General features: G+C 44.3%; 1 protein-coding gene across 13 annotated transcripts in view; it reads right to left on the minus strand.

The window, feature by feature from the left end:
• ANK1 (ankyrin 1) overlaps nucleotides 1–22,430 on the minus strand; it is a 346,825-nt gene that overhangs the window by 160,914 nt on the left and 163,481 nt on the right. For all 13 annotated transcript variants that reach the window (XM_077262199.1, XM_077262204.1, XM_077262207.1 and 10 more), the window contains one exon: nucleotides 1,076–1,177. In XM_077262199.1, the coding sequence (XP_077118314.1) occupies nucleotides 1,076–1,177 (102 nt within the window). The remainder of the gene's footprint in view (nucleotides 1–1,075; nucleotides 1,178–22,430) is intronic.

The raw sequence follows: 22,430 nt of genomic DNA on the forward strand, positions 1-22,430 counted from the left end.
CTAAAGGTGCCGGCTGAACCGCATTGGTGGTGTCACTGAAGTGGAAACTTATGGAGGAACACAAGATTTTGTGATAATGTCTACTTTACTGTTCGTGACAAATAATTTTATGCTGTCTAAATCAGTGGTGGCCAAACAGAAGACCATGATCTATCAGTAGACCTCAGAGAAGAGGCAGGTAGACCTCAAAATCAAGATCATATTGTGTTCTCTTTCTAGCTTGGCAAACAACCATCTTGTAGGTTCAATTCATGGGTCTTAGTCAGCGTTATTAGATGGTTTAGGACTCACTTACTCCCTGATGGCTCACATCAACCCTAGCAAAAGGGGAAAGCAGTAGGGTCAGATATTAAGAATTCATGGCTGAGGAGCAGGTTCTATAGACCTCTACTTATCACTGTCATGGGGGCAACTAGAGAGACTGCGAAAGGGATATCTAAAAATGGTGGTCCACTAGTAGATCACCTAACACCGCAAAATAATATCTCATACTGAAAAAGTTTGGCCGCTTCTGGTCAAGACCTTTGAAGTAGAGAATGACCTTACATTTCAGAGACTTTAGGAGCCACTTGGTCTACTTGGTCTACAGATAGATAGCGCATAGGTTTCGGGAAAGATAATGGATTTTTATCGTTCATGGTTTTTTAATTCAGAATAGAAAAGTACTGTATATAAGGTAGCTTGAAAAGCTTTTGGTTCTTTGTGAAACCTACTTGTAGACGTGAAGATACATCATATGAGTCTCTTCTGCAGGTGGGAGCAAAGTTCAGATTGTAGCGTAGCTTCCATAGATCTACGTGAGAGCCGAGAATGCGGATAATACTATGTGGGCTAGCTTCAAAGTCATGAGGCTAAACAGGATCACTAGTAGCCAAGAATAAAACCAGTGCTACTGAATAGTGGTGGTTGGCTAAGGAGCCTATTCTGCCGGTAAAAGTTCTGGAGAACATCTATGCCAAAAGCTCAAAGACTAGAAATGGGGAAAAATGTTTGATTTGTCTTTAATTCCAAAGCCAGAACATGACTGCATAAAGTGTGCTATTCATGATATATTATGGTTAGGGGTGCGTTTTACCTGATTGCATGTATTTATATCCACTCCATTCCTCAGATGGTCCAGCGCTTTGTCCAGGTTTCCAGCCCTGGCGGCTCGCAGGAAGCTGGTCGCTGCATCAGCCTAAAAGGACAGAGTTATAGTTATTGTTAGCATTTTAATTTATTTCATTTCCCTTTTACTACGGCACCAACGCATTTCGCAGTGATGAACAATGATTGTGAACATTTACATCCATCCCTGACCTTCCCATTTCTCTGTGCCGTACACACTCAACAATAAATGACGGGGTAATGTAGTGTACACAATCCCTGGTTAAAAGGGTCATCTGGAGAAGAATAATTACGGTACTACCTATCCGCTGGACAGGTTATAACTTATTAAATTATTATAAAATAATTCTAAAATACAGCAGAGGAGCAGAAGACAATCTGGGCTGCCCACCGGACCTCTCAGCAACGATTTGTACATGCCACATGACAAGAATAAAGTAATTTTTTCAGGTATGCTGGACTTCGGCATAGAAGTAAAATCCTATTTTGAAAAGGCTTTACAGCGGTGAAAGCCAGGTATAACCGGTACATGGTATAATAGGGATACCAGACGACAGGTTGTTTTAAAAGAGGATCTGTCACCAGGTCAAAAGTGACTAATTTTACCATTTTATTACTGCTGCTTCCTTGATTATTTTTCTTTTTTGTGTGTTAATTCTCTATACTGTTCCAGAGATACGGGACTTTATATTTAGGACTTCCTTTTATGGGCCTTACCTAGGGGGTGTGGCTCACATGGGACTCAAAGGACACGCCCCAGAGGATCCTTAGTAAGGACCTTATAAATTAGCACTAAATAAAAAAGCCTATATCTCTAGAACTGCATGGTGGATTAAAAAAAAAAATAGTCTGGGGAACAGAAGGAATAAACTAAGAGCAAAAACTACCCACTTTTCACCTGGTGACAGATACTCTTTAAGCAACTTAATCTAGAGTGTTCATTAAAAATCTCCTGCCGTTCTGAATAAACAACTCATGTGGAGCGCTAAGTATCTCCATGGTGCCAGTGTAGTCTGATTCTGCATTGCTGTTACTCCCTTATATCTGACCCTTCTCCTTCTCATACTAGGTTAGCTGATAGACTAAAAGAATGCTAAAAAGAGGGATAAAAAGAGTTGCAAACTCTCCCCCTGGATAATCAGAATTAGCTCACTGACAGATTCTCAGCTAACTCATTCTGCACCCAGCAATAGACAGTATAACAGAAAGGCTATAAAAACCAATTACAAAAATAATTTTTTAGCCAAAAATACATAGATTTTTAGGGGTAATCTCAAGTTTGTAAGATCTCCTATCCATGCAATGTAGGATAACTTCCCAAACGCTGGTGTCCCGACCACTGTGTGACCCACATCAATCCCAAGAACCGGGGCTTTGAAGAACGTTTTGTGAATGGAGCAATGGTCAATCGAACCTCACTGTATTGATATGGGCCTTTTCAAAGCCCCTGTCCTCAGCATCGATGCGGATCCCACCGGTCGTTCCTCCAGTGATCGGAAATGAATCCCCTACCCTATGGTTAAGGGATAACTTCAAAACTTGAGAATAACCCTTTAAGTATAAAAAAAATTGCCTCAAAAAGGTGAACAAAACTACAAAGATCAGTACAACATTTTAATCTAAAACTGGAAAAGTTTTAAGCGACAGACATTTTTTTTAATCAAAAAGCTTCTGTTATCGTTGATTTTTTTTAAATATTTTTTACACTAGGTGGCGCTAGAGACAAAGTTTAATTTTTCGGATCTGATTTGTTAGCGTTTGCAGTATTTAAGAATCTTTCCTGGTTTCTCTGACATTTTACTACAAAAAGTATCTGACGGCATACCACTAGGCGGTATAATGATACTATAAACCTATCCATGACCACAACCACCACAGAACCTCAAATCAAGACTGATAAGATTTCCTTAGCCCTCATTTCTGGGAAGAAGCCCAGGCAACATTACACAGTCTTGTAACTTTATTCACTGGTCATTTGGACATTACGTAAACACTTAAGTCAATGACTAATACGTATGCGCGACATTTGGCGCTTACCTGTATACTGCTTATACGCTCGAGTGTCTATCTGTACATGTAAAGAAAGCCCACAATAAAGCAAGATATGTGTAAAACAGGATCTATGCCACGCAAAGAGGTGCCACTGTTTTATACATATCGAGTTTTGCCTTGACGCCCTATGATTTATGCTCTTGGGAAACCATCTGAAAAACAAACATGTCCTTAAATGATGCTTCCTAACTTATTAAGTTATCATCTATCCACTGTAGACAGTGAAGAGCTGTACTCGACTATGTCCGTCAGCCACATAAAAACAAATAGAGCAGAAGTGAGTATCCGCAACCATTATTCATTTAAAGGGAATCTATCAGCAGTTTTGCTATGTAATCTGAGAGCAGCAATGTGTAGGGGCAGAGACCCTGATTCCAACGATGTGCCACTTACCGGGCTGTGTTTTGCTGTTTGATTAAAATCAGTGTTTTATCAGCAAGAGATTATGAGTACAGGACTAGATGTCTCGTGCCTCCCGGTCCAACCACACCCCCGCCACTGATTGGCAGGTTTTTGTGTTGAGGGTGGGGCTATACACAGACCAGGAATCAAGCTTTGCTAGATCTGCAGGAGAGAAAACTGAAATTCTATCACAACTGCGGCATCCAGTAAACTAAATGATACATCGCTGGAATCAGTGTCTCAAACCCTACATCATGTCAGAAAACATAGAAAATACCTGGTGACATATTTTCTTTAAACGGAGTACTTCAGAGCTCTTTTCTCGGGATTGTGGAGGTCCCCAAGTGATCTGTAAGGTATCAGCTGTCTTATGACTAGTTCATAACTTACTAAGTTTGAACAACTCCTTTCATATTTTAACAACCAAAGTGTTTTGTTCCTAAATGACCAGACACTTTTTAGTGATAGTGGGTTAAAAAAAAGTATGGATCCATAGAATAATAAATATAATAAATAAATAATCTTTATTTTTATATAGCGCTAACATATTCCACAGCGCTTTACAGTTTGCACACATTATCATTATCACACAATATGAGTTCGCTCTTTTTACATCACTGAGCCAAAGCGGCCAAAGAGGCAGAAGTTCAGCAAATCAGGGGTTACACGACTTTGCATTTTTGGTAACTACCAGACACCTCTAACAAAATCTGTAGGCTTACCTCCTGTGAATACAAAAAACCGGCCATATTGTGACATTTGCCATTGACGGAGAGTCATGAAGCTTCCACAAATAGTAGATTGACATGCCCAAATTGGTGGGTTTGGCCAACATTAATCCAAAGTATATAGCGAACTGAAAGGAGTTCTCTAAGAATGTAATAAAATGCTTTCACGGAATTCAAAAGGCAGCCCGTTCTAGTCACTTGTTAGAACGGGCTTCAGTCTGAAAAAGAAAACCAGCTCCTGAGACCTGTGTCTCAACTGACAGAGGAGCTGTATCGTAAGCACACATACCTCAGCGAGCTGAGGAGAAGGGCTTTGACATGAGAAGAAATTAATCTTCTACTTGTTTGACTGAGCACAAAGGATTTTTTCTCCAGGCTCAGTCCACTCTGCATAGGCTTTCAGATGAGATTTATTTTTTTCTGACGTCACAGCCCTTTTCATACCGTCAGCACCTTTATGAGTGCTTATGATACATCTCCTCTGTGAGTTGAGACACAGATAGTATGAATTATGTGACAGGGTGCCATTTTATTATATACTTGGAAAACCTCTTTACACAGGTCCATAGAAACTGGACATAGCACACCTTTTTCATCTATCCACATTCATAATATCATACTCTATCTGTAGATAAAAGAAGTGGCACCCAATTTCAACACAACTATATGCTAACACTTGGCCGGCGACCTAATCAGTAGACACCTGGGGCAACCCACTACCACCACACAATTGTGGAAAAAAGGGACCATAATCAGCATTGGACAAGACTGAAAGAATGTCAGGACTCACCAAAGTAGTTTACCCATGGCAATCTAAGCAAACCAGCTTTATGTTTCTAAAAAAGCAAGAATGCAGAAATAGGGTCCTCTAGTTACAAGGCTGCCCACAAATGGGACGAAAAGACCTAGACCATGGTTGATCATTCTTGATCTTCATATCAGGCGTCTCCATAAAGATTCAGATGTTCCAAGTATACTCAGATCTAGAAAACAGGTCCTGATGTGTCATCATTATTGACTTCACTGTCGACGTGAATCAATCTCATCTTCTGCCAACTCAACTTGTACGAGACTAAATTGTTTACTCTTTAATCTCGTCTCCAATCTGACCTAACAGGTGAAATCCCGATTATCTTCCTCTCCTGAAGGCTTTTTGAATTGTTTCTTGTATCCCGAACCTAAGATCTAATCATGGCATGTTGTAATTTCCCCTTATCTTGCATTTAACCTTGTCTTACAAATGATACTAGTAAAATACTATTATTGTGAATCCCTCTGTGGCTTTCCAATATATGAGTCCAGTCTTTAAAGAGCGTTCATCTGTTCATTTTTATTTTTTTTTCCCTTTCATAAATTAATAGTACTCATAAAAATAAGAATCTTTGTAATATATCTTATCAGAGAAATCGGCTCCTTTCTCCTCCTGGACTGATCACTCATTCTCATAATTCTACACATTTTTTTCCCATTATTAAGATAAAATGTGACAGTTGGTTCTCATAAAGTTTTATGGAGTACTGTAACTATGGTTTCAGGAGAACTTGCAGCGGAATGTCTGTGTCGGCCTCTAGCTCCTCCCTACAATGTCTGCGTCTGCCTCTAGCTCCTCCCTAGAATGTCTGTGTCCGCCTCTAGCTCATCCCTAGAATGTCTGCGTCCGCCTCTAGCTCATCCCTAGAATATCTGCGTCCGCCTCTAGCTCCTCCCTAGAATGTGTATGTCCATCTCTAGCTCCTCCCTAGAATGTCTATGTCCACCTCTAGCTCCTCCCTAGAATGTCTATGTCCACCTCTAGCTCCTCCCTAGAATGTCTGTGTCCGCCTCTAGCTCCTCCCTAGAATGTCTGTGTCCGCCTCTAGCTCATCCCTAGAATGTCTGCGTCCGCCTCTAGCTCCTCCCTAGAATGTGTATGTCCACCTCTAGCTCCTCCCTAGAATGTCTATGTCCACCTCTAGCTCCTCCCTAGAATGTCTATGTCCACCTCTAGCTCCTCCCTAGAATGTCTGTGTCCGCCTCTAGCTCCTCCCTAGAATGTCTGTGTCCGCCTCTAGCTCCTCCCTACAATGTCTGTGTCCACCTCTTGCTCCTCCCTAGAATATCTGTGTCCGCCTCTAGCTCCTCCCTAGAATGTCTGTGTCTGCCTTTAGCTCGTCCCTAGAATGTCTGTGTCCGCTTCTAGCTCCTCCCTAGAATGTCTGTGTCCGCCTTTAGCTCGTCCCTAGAATGTCTATGTCCGCCTCTAGCTCCTCCCTAGAATGTCTGTGTCCGCCTCTAGCTCCTCCCTAGAATGTCTGTGTCCACCTCTAGCTCCTCCCTAGAATGTCTGTGTCCGCCTCTAGCTCCTCCCTACAATGGCAGTGTCCGCCTCTAGCTCCTCCCTACAATGTCTGTGTCCACCTCTTGCTCCTCCCTAGAATATCTGTGTCCGCCTCTAGCTCCTCCCTAGAATGTCTGTGTCTGCCTTTAGCTCGTCCCTAGAATGTCTGTGTCCGCCTTTAGCTCGTCCCTAGAATGTCTATGTCCGCCTCTAGCTCCTCCCTAGAATGTCTGTGTCTGCCTTTAGCTCGTCCCTAGAATGTCTGTGTCCGCCTTTAGCTCGTCCCTAGAATGTCTGTGTCCGCTTCTAGCTCCTCCCTAGAATGTCTGTGTCCGCCTCTAGCTCCTCCCTAGCATGTCTGTGTCCGCCTTTAGCTCGTCCCTAGAATGTCTATGTCCGCCTCTAGCTCCTCCCTAGAATGTCTATGTCCGCCTCTAGCTCCTCCCTAGAATGTCTGTGTCCGCCTCTAGCTCCTCCCTAGAATGTCTGTGTCCGCCTCTAGCTCCTCCCTAGAATGTCTGTGTCCGCCTCTAGCTCCTATCTAGAATGTCTGTGTCCGCCTCTAGCTCCTCCCTAGAATGTCTGTGTCCGCCTCTGGCTCCTCCCTAGAATGTCTGTGTCCGCCTCTAGCTCCTCCCTAGAATGTCTGTGTCCGCCTCTAGCTCCTCCCTAGAATGTATGTGTCCGCCTCTAGCTCCTCCCTAGAATGTCTGTGTCCGCCTCTAGCTCATCCCTAGAATGTCTGTGTCCGCCTCTAGCTCCTCCCTAGAATGTCTGTGTCCGCCTCTAGCTCCTCCCCTCCATAGAATCTAATAAACACCAACTGTCATCTATCTCAGTAAAGGGAAAATCTGTCTTCATTGAATACAGATTGTACAGGTTTTACCCATGAATTTAGGATGAAATATCAGTCCAGGAGGAGAAAGAAGTGGATTTCTCTGATAAGAAATATTACAAAGCTTCTTATTTTCATATGTACTGTTGATTTGTTACATAAAAATTAAAATGAAGAATACTCTTTAATAGGTTCAGCTGCACATATTTGGCAGAGGAAGGGGAAATTGAAAAAAAATGAACATGGAGTTGAGTTTAGGCAGGATTGGCCCTACCAAAGTATGAAAAGATTGTCCAGTGGTCCCAGGAAGGATCTGAAGTAATATTGAGCCCCAGAGAAACAGGTCGAAGAGAAGACAACCCCATTTAGAGTCGACTCCTTGTCGGTAGGGTCGGTTTGTTAAGAACTGATTAATATGTGTATATTCTTATAGATAGGGGGATGGACCCTCAGAAATATTGCCACTGGTGGGCCCAAGGAAGCTCAGTTCAATGGATTTGGTCACTCCCTGCCTTCATGTTGGAGTGGCCCCCAGATTATGGCTCTACACTAGGTGCAGGTCCTAGGGCCCTCATATACGTTACATTATTATCCACTGAACCCTCAGATTTCAGATATATTGTGTTTGAGGGTCTCCCAAAACTCCCCCACAGGTGAAATCTGGGGAGAGGATTGGACATGGTGATTTTTAACCCAAGAGTCTTTTGTTTCTGCAGGTGAGACCCTCTCTCTATTGAGAACACATGGATGCTCTGATTTGCTGCGCATGCATGTGGGCTCCAGAGAGATTACTGTGTATAGGTGCCATTCACTTCAACAGGATGTGCTCACTTGCACAGTGTATGGGGCTGTGGTGTTCCTGCTACAGCCATATTCTACAAATTCCCCGAGAATCTTGGCGTCACTTGTGTTATGCATAGCCTTCGTTCCAGAAACGCAAAATAAAGGCGACCATGTTGGCTTACTACTGTTGGAGCATAACAATGAAGCTCTAGCCTTTACTCTGTAAGATAATCCCATCCTATATAAAGGAAGGGAAGAAAAGTGGAAAACGCACAGTCATCCATATAATACATGGACAGGCTCATCCTGCCAGAATGACAACAGTTGTTTGCAGCAGCTAATAAACGTGCAGACACCTAACTATACACAATCAGGGCAAATAGACAAGGGCTGTCTATATTAGAGAAATAAAAGGGAATCTGTCAGCAGGTATTTGCTATTTAATCTGAGAGCAACTTACTATAGGACACAAGAGAGCCTGATTACAGGGATGTGTCACTTATTAGGCTGTGTGTTGTAGTTTCACTACAATCAGTATTTTATCAGCAGGAGATTATCATCACTACAGGACTACATTGCACATGCAGAGCAGTCAGGCTAATCTATGCAACCCCGCCCACCACATTGGCAGCTTGCTGACAATGTACACAGGAAGCTGCCAATCAGGTGTGTGGGTGGGGTTATACACAGCTCAGCATTCAGAGCTCTGCTAGATCTGCAACAGACAAAACATGGATTCTATCAAAACTGCACCAAGCAGACTAGTAAGTGACACATCGCTGGAATCAGGCTTTCTTGCTCTATATTATGTTACTCTCAGATTACCGTATATAGCAAAAACCTGCTGACAGATTCCCTTTAAAGGCCCTTTTACACAAACTGATCAACCCTATTAAACACACGCACTGGCTATATATAAACCAATTGGTCGTCATTTACTGGCCTGTTTACACAGACAAACAACCTACGTACACGGAATGATCAGAAACAGGATCTTTCTGTCTCCATAGAATATTATCCACAGCACATCTCCTGCTTACAAGTGTCGATATGTTGTCAAGAACGATGATTTTTCAGCCTGCGGAAAACTGATGAACTAGTTTTTTTTCAATCAAAAGGAGGAACGGCACATGGGAGAGGCCATTATCAAATCGAAAGGTTATTATTATTATTATGAGGCACAAAGGGAATAATTAGTTAAAGGAAGGATAATAGGGGTCATTATTAAAAGGATGTACAGTGGGATATTATTAACACTAATATTATTAGGAGTCAAAACAGGACATAATAATAATATTACCGTACTAATAATAATAATTTGGCTGAAAAACTGAAGGCGTACAGGAGGGCATTAGTAATATAATGAAGCACAGAGAGACATTATTATAGTCTAGAGGCACAAAGGGGCATTTGTATTGTGTGGGGCACATAAAGAGGGCACTAGTATTGTGCAGGGCACAGAGGGATTATTTGAATTGTGTGGGACACAAGGAGGGTACTAGTATTGTGCAGGGCACAGAGTGGGCATTTGTATTATGTGGGACACATAAGGAGGGTACTAGTATTGTGCAGGGCACAGAGTGGGCATTTGTATTGTGTGGGACACCTAAGGAGGGCACTAGTATTGCGCAGGACACAGACGGGGCATTTGTATTTTGTGGGACACATAAGGAGGGTACTAGTATTGTGCAGGGCACCGAGGGGCTATGTATTGTGTGGGACACATAAGGAGGACACTACAGTAGTATTGCGCAGGGCACAGAGTGGGAATGTGTATTGTGTGGAACACATAAGGAGGGCACTAGTATTGTGCAGGGCACAGAGGGGGCTTTTGTACTGTGTGGGACAAATAAGGAGGGTACTAATATTGTGCAGGACACAGAGGGGGCTTTGTATTATGTGGGACACATAAGGAGGGCACTAGTATTGTACAGGGCACAAAGGGGGCATTTGTATTGTGTGGAACACATAAGGAGGGTACTAGTATTGTGCAGGACACAGAGGGGGCATTTGTATTGGGTGGGACACATAAGGAGGGTACTTTTATTGTGCAGGACACAGAGGGGGCTTTTTATTGTGTGGGGCACATAAGGAGGGTACTAGTATTGTGCAGGACACAGAGGGGGCATTTGTATTGTGTGGACACATAAGGAGGGTACGAGTATTGCGCAGGACACAGACGGGGCATTTGTATTTTGTGGGACATATAAGGAGGGTACTAGTATTGTGCAGGGCACCAAGGGGCTATGTATTCTGTGGGACACATAAGGAGGATACTAGTATTGTGCAGGGCACAGAGGGGGCATTTGTACTGTTTGGAACACATAAGGAGGGTACTAGTATTGTGCAGGACACAGAGGGGGCTTTTGTACTGTGTGGGACACATAAGAAGGGTACTAGTATTGTGCAGGGCACAGAGGGGGCATTTGTACTGTGTGGAACACATAAGGAGGGTACTAGTATTCTGCAGGACACAGAGGGGGCTTTGTATTGTGTGGGACACATAAGGAGGGTACTAGCATTGCGCAGGACACAGAGGGGGCTTTGTATTGTGTGGGACACATAAGGAGGGTACTAGTATTGTGCAGTGCACAGAGGGGGCATTTGTACTGTGTGGAACACATAAGGATGGTACTAGTATTGTGCAGGACACAGAGGGGACATTGTATTGCGTGGGGCACATAAGGAGGGCACTAGTATTGTGCAGGACACAGAGGGGGCTTTGTATTATGTGGGACACATAAGGAGGGCACTAGTATTGTACAGGGCACAAAGGGGGCATTTGTATTGTGTGGAACACATAAGGAGGGTACTAGTATTGTGCAGGACACAGAGGGGGCATTTGTATTGGGTGGGACACATAAGGAGGGTACTAGTATTGTGCAGGACACAGGGGGCTTTGTTTTGTGTGGGACACATAAGGAGGACACTAGTATTTTGCAGGGCACAGAGTGGGCATTTGTATTGTGTGGGACACATAAGGAGGGTACTAGCAATGTGCAGGGCATAGAAGGGGCTTTGCATTGTGTGGGACACATAAGGAGGGCACTAGTATTGTGCAGGACACAGAGGGGGCATTTGTATTGGGTGGAACACATAAGGAGGGTACTAGTATTGTGCAGGGCACAGAGGGGGCTTTGTACTGCGTGGGACACATAAGGAGGGTACTATTATTGTGCAGGACACAGAGGGGGCTTTGTATTGTGTGGGACACATAAGGAGGATACTAGCATTGTGCAGGACACAGAGGGGGCTTTGTTTTGTGTGGGACACATAAGGAGGGCACTAGCATTGTGCAGGACACAGAGGGGGCTTTGTATTGTGTGGGACATATAAGGAGGATACTAGTATTGTGCAGAGCACAGAGGGGGCTTTGTACTGCGTGGGACACATAAGGAGGGTACTAGTATTGTGCAGGACACAGAGGGGGCTTTGTATTGTGTGGGACACATAAGGAGGGTACTAGCATTGTGCAGGACACAGAGGGGGCTTTGTATTGTGTGGGACACATAAGGAGGGTACTAGCATTGTGCAGGACACAGAGGGGGCTTTGTATTGTGTGGGACACATAAGGAGGGTACTAGTATTGTGCAGGGGACAGAGGGGGCTTTTTACTGCATGGGACACATAAGGAGGGCACTAGCATTGTGCAGGACACAGAGGAGGCTTTGTTTTGTGTGGTACACATAAGGAGGGCACTAGCATTGTGCAGGACACAGAAGGGGTTTTGTATTGTGTGGGACACATAAGGAGGGTACTAGCATTGTGCAGGACACAGAGGGGGCTTTGTTTTGTGTGGGACACATAAGGAGGGCACTAGCATTGTGCAGGACACAGAGGGGGCTTTGTATTGTGTGGGACACATAAGGAGGGTACTAGCATTGTGCAGGGCATAAAGGGGGCTTTGCTTTGTGTGGGGCACATAAGGAGGGTACTAGTATTGTGCAGGGCACAGAGGGGGCTTTGGATTGTGTGGGACACATAAGGAAGGTACTAGTATTGTGCAGGGCACAGAGGGGGCTTTGTATTGCATGGGACACATAAGGAGGGTACTAGTATTGTGCAGGGCACAGAGGGGGCTTTGTATTGTGTGGGCGTTCTGTTGCATTAATAAGGCCACGAATGCTTCTTATACAGTGTATATTTTTATGGAAGAGTTTGGAATCTACCATTACATGGTCACTATATGGTGTATTACGGTAGTTTTGGTTAATGAGGAGTATGGTTGCATTATTACTACAGTATATGCTGGCAATATGTGGTTACGGGCTGGCGATATTATTTGATTCTTATATTGCAGTGTTGATGGTGATATTGGTCTTTGTACAGCCATGTTAGTAATCATCAGTCTGGTGGCTTTATTCTGCCACTAAGTGGTGGTATTATTTAAAGGGATCCTGTCGATGGATGCATGCTGCTTGCCCGAACCACAGGCAGCCAGATAAACATTTCTCTAAAACGCTCCATTTAAAAAAAATATGTACTTAAAAGGTATAGCCGGAAATCAGACCAGTCCAACGTCGTTCCTGTCCGGATTTTCCCAGAGCTGCTGCTGGTGTTGGTGATTGACAGGTGTCTCCCTACACCAGTGACAGACCTATCAATCACCAGCAGCAGCGCTGGGAAGAGCCGGACAGGGACTTTCTCCAGTGTCAGGCAGGGTCTGGCATATAAACACTGATGCAAAATATTGACGCATGAATAAACCCTAAGCAAGTGCCCCCATATAAAGTAATGATCCCCGACGGCCCCTTATAGAGTATTAATGCCCCTTTAAAAACTAAGTATTGCCCCTTAAGTGCCCCATTAACAAGCAATAATACTCGGAGTGCCCTTTATTAAGTAATAATGTCCTAAGTGCCCCTTACAATTAATAAGGCTCATGAGTGCCCCCTTTAGCAGGTAATAACGCCCCCCGGGGATGCTGATACAGGTGAGAGTGGCACTCACGTAAGCCCCATATCAGAGGTCTGCAGGGCACATTGGCATACAGCGTTCCCGCCATTGTGTCCTGGCACACACGGTGATATTTGTAGGTGTCTTGTATGCCCATTTTGTGGCCAGGTAGCCCCTGTATACGCACGTTCGGGGGTAGACGTAGGAGCCTGTGTGCTGTCTGGGGTCAATGTGAGCAGCTTTGTGTAAGGAGCCTGAGTGTGTCAGTCATGGTCACTGGCTCTATGGGTAGAGGTGTTTTCACCATGTGGCGGTATTGTGAGGTGTGAATCCATTGTGGTTTAGATTTAGGCCATTCAGGGTCACTGGGCGTGGAGAGGGGCACAGGGCAGTGACAAACTGACTAAAGGGGAGGTGGGCTGCGTGTCTACATTAAAGAGTCTGCACAGCCGCTGCCCCTCACTCTTTCCAGCCAGCTTGGACACAGGACAGCAGGTGCTTAAGAGCGTGGCCAAAAATAAACTCCCAGGAGCCCCCAAAGTAAAAAGAGAATTGTAAACCATTTACCCCCCTGCTTACCCACTCTCACCGTATCCCACCCCCCTCACTCCCTCTTTTTACTCACAGGCCGTGCCCGCTGCTTGCCCGCCCGCTCTGCCATTCTGCTGCATACAGACAGTGCCCCCCACCCTCCCGTCTCGCACACTGCGTCCCTCCCCCTCCTCACACCGCGCTTCCCCCCCGTCCTCCTTTATTTCCTCGCTCTCTCCCGTCTTTAAATACTAGGCACCGTGCCCAGGGCTGCACAACCGGGAGCCGATATGGGGATATTAACCGGGAACCCATTAACCCCTTGATTGACAATAACAGGTTGCATATCAATAAAACCTTCAGAAAATAATGATCAAATAAAGGCTTCCGGCGTCTGTTCCCGAGGGGCTGGGAGTGGAGATGATTGTGCAGAAGCAAATGTGTATGTGGTGAATATGTATAGGACAATATATATGTTGTACACCATTGGGGTCATCTTTATTTCATGTGTATCATGTCCGAAGCCATCACCATGAAGCTACTGGTCGCTTACAATACATGAGAAGGCATAAAATATATTGGCAGGGTGGGAATCACTCGGGGGGGGTTGTATATGTTAGTATGTAGGACAAGTGTATGCTTTGGGTTTTAACTTCCACGTATATACTTATAGAGGTTTTCCAGGGTTAGTAAAACACGGCTGCTTTCATCCAATAAACAGCGCCACACCTGTCCTTAGGTTGTGTTTGGTATTACAGCTCTCTCAAACACACACTGTGATTGTAAGGGGCTACGGGGGACAGCTTATACCATACACCCGCTTCTATGTCCCTGACAGTGCTGGTACATCTCATATGTTTGGTACATTCTATATATATATGTGTATGTGTGTGTATATATATATATATATATATATATATATATATGTATATATATATATATATATATATATATATATATATATATACACACACTGCTCAAAAACATAAAGGGAACACTTAAACAACAGAATATAACTCCAGGTAAATCAAACTTCTGTGAAATCAAACTGTCCACTTAGGAAGCAACACTGTTTGACAATCAATTTCACATGTTGTTGTGCATCTCTATACACCGTGTTCCAAATTATTATGCAAATTATATTTTTCTCGGATTTTCCTAAATGGTCGGTGCAAATGACAGTCAGTCTAATAAAGGTCATCACCCGTTAGATTATACATCGAATTTTATTGAAGAAACCTCCCAATGATAACAGTATAATCTCCAAAATGAATAAAAACTCTAAATGCACTGTTCCAAATTATTAGGCACAGTAGAATTTCTAGACATTTGATCTGTTTTAAAGAACTGAAAATGCTCATTTGTGGAATTTGCAGTATTAGGAGGCCACAATCACTGAACAAAAAAGCTATTTAACTCCAAAACATCCTAACAGGCCAAGTTACATGTTAACATAGGAACCCTTCTTTGATATCACCTTCATAATTCTTACATCCATTGAACTTGTGAGTTTTTGGGCAGTTTCTGCTTGTATTTCTTTACATGAAGTCAGAATCGCCTCCCAAAGCTGCTGTTTTGATGTGAACGGCCTCCCACCCTCAAAGATTTTTTGCTTGATGATACTCCAAAGGTTCTCTATAGGGTTGAGGTCAAGGGAGGATGGTGGCCACTGTTGTGAATTCTGTTGTGGGTTCTGCTCTTGGGCTCCCTCCAATGGTTATAAGTGGTAGTGCTGCTGTTTGTCCTTCACAGCAGTCATCAGGTGCTTCCACTTTGGACGGGGCTATTTAGTCTGGCTTCACCCTTTAGTGAGTGCCAGTTGTCCATTGTTTTTCTGGAGGATTCACATCTCTGCTTGGTTTCTCCTGCTGGATTGTCCAAATCATCAAAGATAAGTCCTGGCTTTGTTTTTGCAGTCCACATGCGGTGGACTTTATAGTTCAGTGAATTGCTATGTTTTTTCTTGTCCAGCTTTGTCTGTGTAAGGATTTATTCAGCCAAGTTGGAAGCTCTGGAGTCGCAGAGTTACCCTCCATGCCTTTAGTTAGGTGTGGAGATTTTTGTATTCTCTGTGGTGGATTTTTGTAGTATTTTAATACTGACCGCACAGTACTCTGTCCTGTCCTTTCTTTCTAGGTAGCGTGGCCTCCTTTGCTAAATTCTGTTTTCAGTCTGCATTTGTAATTTCCCTCTCCTCCCACAGTCAATATTTGTGGGGGGCTGTCTTTCCTTTGGGGATTTTCTCTGAGGTAAGATAGTTTTCCTGTTTCTTTCTTTAGGGGTAATTAGTCCTCCGGCTGTGACGAGGTGTCGAGGGAGTGACAGGAACATCCCACGGCTACTTATAGTTGCGGTGTTAAGTTCAGGGTCTGCGGTCAGTATAGAGGCCACCTACTCCAGAGCTCGTCCATGCTGCTCCTAGGCCACCAGATCATAACAGTACAACTGGCCAACAATGAGTTAACCGCATCTCAAAAGAAGGGAAAGAAAGTGCTGAGCCATTTTTTTTTCTGTACTCTGTTGTGTTTTTTTTTTTCCCTCTTCACCTCTGGGTGGCTCAAGAGTTAGGCGCTGACATGGATGTTCAGGGACTTGCTTCTCGGGTGGATCAACTTGCTGCTAGAGTACAGGGTATTTCTGATTATATCGTGCAGACTCCTGTTTTAGAGCCTAGAATTCCTACCCCCGATCTGTTTTTTGGGGACAGGTCCAAATTTTTGAGCTTTAAAAATAACTGTAAATTGTTTTTTGCTCTGAAGCCCCGTTCCTCTGGTGATCCCATCCAGCAGGTAAAAATTGTCATTTCTCTGTTGCGTGGCGACCCGCAGGATTGGGCATTTTCCCTGGAATCTGGGAATCCGGTCTTGCTTAATGTAGACACCTTTTTTCAGGCGCTTGGGTTATTGTATGATGAACCTAATTCTGTGGATCATGCTGAGAAAACCTTGTTGGCCCTGTGTCAGGGTCAAGAAGCGGCAGAATCATATTGCCAGAAATTTAGAAAATGGTCTGTGCTTACTAAGTGGAATGAGGATGCTTTGGCGGCAATTTTCAGAAAGGGTCTTTCTGAATCTGTTAAAGATGTTATGGTGGGCTTCCCCACGCCTGCAGGTCTGAGTGATTCTATGTCTCTGGCCATTCAAATTGATCGGCGCTTGCGTGAGCGCAGAGTTGTGCACACTATGGCATTGTCTTCCGAGCGGAGTCCTGAGCCAATGCAGTGTGATAGGATTGTGTCTAGAGCTGAACGCCAAGGATTCAGACGTCAGAATAGGTTGTGCTTTTACTGCGGCGATTCTGCTCATGTTATTTCTGATTGCCCTAAGCGTGCCAAGAGAATCGCTAATTCCGTTACCATCAGTACTGTACAACCTAAATTTCTGTTATCTGTGACCCTGATCTGCTCATTATCGTCATTCTCTGTCATGGCATTTGTGGATTCAGGTGCCGCTTTAAATTTGATGGACTTAGAATTTGCCAGACGTTGTGGTTTTCCCTTACAGCCTTTGTGGAGTCCTATCCCTTTGAGGGGTATTGATGCTACACCATTGGCTAAAAATAAACCTCAGTTTTGGACACAGTTAACCATGTGCATGGCGCCAGCCCATCAGGAAGATTGTCGTTTCCTGGTGTTACATAATTTGCATGATGCTATTGTGCTGGGGTTTCCATGGTTACAGGTACATAATCCGGTGATGGATTGGAAATCTATGTCTGTGACTAGTTGGGGTTGTCAGGGGGTTCATGATGACGTTCCTCTGATGTAAATTGCCTCCTCCCCCTCTTCTGAAATTCCTGAGTTTTTGTCAGATTTCTAGGATGTATTTGATGAGCCCAAGTCCAGTTCCCTTCCACCGCATAGGGACTGTGATTGTGCTATTGACTTGATTCCAGGCTGTAAGTTCCCTAAGGGCCGACTTTTCAACCTGTCTGTGCCAGAACATACCGCCATGCGGAGCTATGTAAAGGAGTCTTTGGAGAAGGGGCATATTCGGCCATCTTCTTCTCCATTGGGAGCAGGTTTTTTTTTTGTTGCCAAGAAGGATGGCTCCTTGAGACCCTGTATTGATTATCGCCTCTTGAATAAGATCACGGTCAAATTCCAATACCCTTTGCCTTTGCTTTCTGATTTGTTTGCCAGGATTAAGGGGGCTAGTTAGTTAACTAAGATTGACCTTCGAGGGGCATATAATCTTGTTCGTATTAAGCAGGGTGACGAATGGAAAACTGCATTTAATACGCCCGAGGGCCATTTTGAATATCTTGTGATGCCATTCGGACTCTCTAATGCCCCATCTGTGTTTCAGTCCTTCATGCATGATATTTTTCGGAATTATCTTGGTAAATTTATGATTGTATATTTGGATGATATTTTGATTTTTTCAGATGATTGGGAGTCTCATGTGAAACAAGTCAGGATGGTATTTCAGGTCCATCGTGATAATGCCTTGTTTGTGAAGGGGTCTAAGTGCCTCTTTGGAGTACAGAAGGTTTCTTTTTTGGGCTTCATTTCTTCTCCATCATCTATAGAAATGGATCTGGTTAAGGTTCAGGCCATTCATGATTGGATCCAGCCCACATCCGTGAAGAGCCTTCAGAAATTTTTGGGCTTTGCTAATTTTTATCGCCGTTTCATTGCCAACTTCTCCAGTGTGGTTAAACCCCTGACCGATTTGACGAGGAAGGGCGCTGATGTAGCTAATTGGTCCTCTGAGGCTGTTTCTGCCTTTCAGGAGCTTAAGCGCTGATTTACTTCTGCCCCTGTGTTGCGTCAGCCGGATGTTTCTCTTCCTTTTCAGGTTGAGGTTGACGCTTCTGAGATTGGGGCAGGGGCCGTTTTGTCTCAGAGGAATTCTGATGGTTCCTTGATGAAACCGTGTGCCTTCTTTTCTCGAAAGTTTTCACCTGCGGAACGCAATTATGATGTCGGCAATCGTGAGTTGTTGGCTATGAAGTGGGCATTTGAGGAGTGGCGACATTGGCTTGAGGGGGCCAAGCACCGTATTGTGGTCTTGACCGATCATAAGAATCTGATTTACCTCGAGTCTGCCAAACGGCTGAATCCTAGACAGGCCCGATGGTCCCTGTTTTTCTCCCGTTTTGATTTTGTTGTCTCGTATCTTCCGGGTTCTAAGAATGTTAAGGCTGATGCCCTCTCTAGGAGTTTTTTGCCTGATTCCCCTGGGATTCTTGAGCCGGTTGGTATTCTGAAGGAGGGGGTGATTCTTTCCGCCATCTCCCCTGATTTGCGACGGGTTCTTCAGGAGTTTCAGGCTGATAAACCTGATCGCTGTCCAGCGGGGAAACTGTTTGTTCCTGACAGATGGACTAGTAAAGTGATTTCTGAGGTTCACTGTTCTGTGTTGGCTGGCCATCCTGGGATTTTTGGTACCAGAGATTTGGTTAGAAGGTCCTTTTGGTGGCCTTTTTTGTCACGGGATGTGCGTTCTTTTGTGCAGTCCTGTGGGACTTGTGCGCGGGCCAAACCTTGCTGCTCCCGCGCCAGTGGGTTGCTTTTGCCTTTGCCGGTCCCTGAGAGGCCTTGGACGCATATTTCTATGGATTTTGTTTCGGATCTTCCTGTTTCCCAGAGGATGTCTGTTATCTGGGTGGTCTGTGACCGGTTTTCTAAGATGGTTCATTTGGTACCTTTGCCTAAATTGCCTTCCTCTTCTGAGTTGGTTCCGTTGTTTTTTCAGCATGTGGTTCGTTTGCATGGCATTCCGGAGAATATTGTGTCCGATAGAGGTTCCCAGTTTGTTTCTAGGTTTTGGCGGTCCTTTTGTGCTAAGCTGGGCATTGATTTGTCTTTTTCTTCCGCATTTCATCCTCAGACAAACGGCCAAACCGAGCGAACTAACCAGACTTTGGAAACTTATTTGAGATGCTTTGTGTCTGCCGATCAGGATGATTGGGTGGCTTTCTTGCCATTGGCCAAGTTTGCCCTTAATAATCGGGCTAGTTCTGCTACCTTGGTTTCACCATTCTTTTGTAATTCTGGGTTTCATCCTCGTTTTTCTTCAGGGCAGGTTGAGTCTTCTGATTGTCCTGGGGTGGACTCTGTGGTTGACAGGTTGCAGCAGATTTGGGCTCATGTTGTGGACAATTTGGTGTTGTCTCAGGAGGAGGCTCAGCATTTTGCCAACCGTCATCGGCGTGTGGGTTCCCGGCTTCGGGTTGGGGAGTTGGTCTGGTTGTCTTCTCGTCATGTTCCTATGAAGGTTTCTTCCCCGAAGTTCAAGCCTCGGTTTATTGGTCCTTATAGGATTTCTGAGATTATCAATCCAGTGTCTTTTCGTTTGGCCCTTCCAGCCTCTTTTTCCATCCATAATGTTTTTCATAGATCTTTGTTGCGGAAATATGTGGTGCCCGTGGTTCCCTCTGTTGATCCTCCTGCCCCGGTGTTGATTGATGGGGAGTTGGAGTATGTTGTGGAGAAGATCTTGGATTCTCGTTTTTCAAGACAGAGGCTTCAGTATCTTGTCAAGTGGAAGGGTTATGGCCAGGAGGCTAATTCTTGGGTTGTTGCCTCCGATGCTGACCATTTGGTTCGTGCCTTCCATTTGGCTCGTCCGGATCGGCCTGGGGGCTCTGGTGAGGGTTCGGTGACCCCTCCTCAAGGAGGGGGTACTGTTGTGAATTCTGTTGTGGGTTCTGCTCTTGGGCTCCCTCCAGTGGTTATAAGTGGTAGTGCTGTTGTTTGTCCTTCACAGCAGTCATCAGGTGCTTCCACTTTGGACGGGGCTATTTAGTCTGGCTTCACCCTTTAGTGAGTGCCAGTTGTCCATTGTTTTTCTGGAGGATTCACATCTCTGCTTGGTTTCTCCTGCTGGATTGTCCAAATCATCAAAGATAAGTCCTGGCTTTGTTTTTGCAGTCCACATGCGGTGGACTTTATAGTTCAGTGAATTGCTATGTTTTTTCTTGTCCAGCTTTGTCTGTGTAAGGATTTATTCAGCCAAGTTGGAAGCTCTGGAGTCGCAGAGTTACCCTCCATGCCTTTAGTTAGGTGTGGAGATTTTTGTATTCTCTGTGGTGGATTTTTGTAGTATTTTAATACTGACCGCACAGTACTCTGTCCTGTCTTTTCTTTCTAGGTAGCGTGGCCTCCTTTGCTAAATTCTGTTTTCAGTCTGCGTTTGTAATTTCCCTCTCCTCTCACAGTCAATATTTGTGGGGGGATGTCTTTCCTTTGGGGATTTTCTCTGAGGCAAGATAGTTTTCCTGTTTCTTTCTTTAGGGGTAATTAGTCCTCCGGCTGTGACGAGGTGTCGAGGGAGTGATAGGAACATCCCACGGCTACTTATAGTTGCGGTGTTAAGTTCAGGGTCTGCGGTCAGTATAGAGGCCACCTACTCCAGATCTCGTCCATGCTGCTCCTAGGCCACCAGATCATGACAGGCCACACCATGAGTTTATCTCCTTTCATGCCCATAGCAGCCAATGACTCAGAGGTATTCTTTGCAGCATGAGATGGTACATTTTCGTGCATGAAGATGATTTTGCTCCTGAAAGCACGTTTCTGCTTTTTGTACTATGGAAGAAAGTTGTCAGTCAGAAACTCTATATACTTTGCAGAGGTCATTTTCACACCTTCAGGAACCTTAAAGGGCCCTACAAGCTGTTTCCCCATGATTCCAGCCCAAAACATGACTCCTCCACCTTCTTGCTGACGTCGCAGCCTTGTCGGGACATGGTGGCCATCCACCAACCATCCACTACTCCATCCATCTGGACCATCCAGGGTTGCTCGACATTCATCAGTAAACAAGACTGTTTGGAAATTAGTCTTCATGTATGTCTGGGCCCACTGCAACCGTTTCTGCTTGTGAACACTGTTTAGGGGTGGCTGAATAGTGGTTGATGCACCACAGCAAGCCTTTGAAGGATCCTACACCTTGAGGTTCGAGGGACTCTAGAGGCACCAGCATCTTCAAATAACTGTTTGCTGTTTTGTAATGATATTTTGGCAGCTGCTCTCTTAATCCAATGAATTTGGCAGAAATCTTCCTTATTATGCCTTTATCTGCATGAACTCTGTGCTCTGTTTCAGTCACAAATCTCTTCACAGTATGATGATCACTCTTAAGTTTTCGTGAAATATCTAATGTTTCCATCCCTTGACCAAGGCATTGCACTATTTGATGCTTTTCGGCAGCAGAGAGATCCTTTTTCTTTCCCATGTTACTTGAAACCTGTGGCCTGCTTAATAATGTGGAACATCATTTTAAGTAGTTTTCCTTTAATTAGAATAACCTGGAAAACTAATTATTACATGTGTCTAAGATTGATTTCAGTGATCCATTGAGCCCTGAGACACAATACCATCCACGAGTTTATTTGAAAAACAAAACAATTAAATCTTTATGACACTTAAATCAAATTTGCATAATAATTTGGAACATGGTGTATATTTAATATTCATTATGTAAAATAGGGGGCAGGTCACTGAGGGATCAGAAGCCATAGAGATGAATATCTAATCAGAGCACCACATGAAGACCCCCCACAGGCCGCCCCGGAGCATGAGAATTTAATTAACTCAAAATTGGAAATAAAGCTTAAACAACAACCACAGGATGGATTTCATCACCAGGTATCATTGTAATCAGTATAACGGCGCCGACCTGACAGTGTCTGTAGGTTACTGAGCACAATCCTGCTGACAGGTTCCCTTTAAAGCACTGAAACTACTTTTTTGGCTGCTTATTTTATCACACCCATCCCCAAATGGTTATCCTGCAGGTTTTTTTTCAAGGAAAGAATGGGGTCGTTGGGT

The sequence above is a fragment of the Ranitomeya variabilis genome, chromosome 5, assembly GCF_051348905.1.
Source record: "Ranitomeya variabilis isolate aRanVar5 chromosome 5, aRanVar5.hap1, whole genome shotgun sequence".
In the NCBI taxonomy this organism is placed as follows: Eukaryota; Metazoa; Chordata; class Amphibia; order Anura; family Dendrobatidae; genus Ranitomeya; species Ranitomeya variabilis.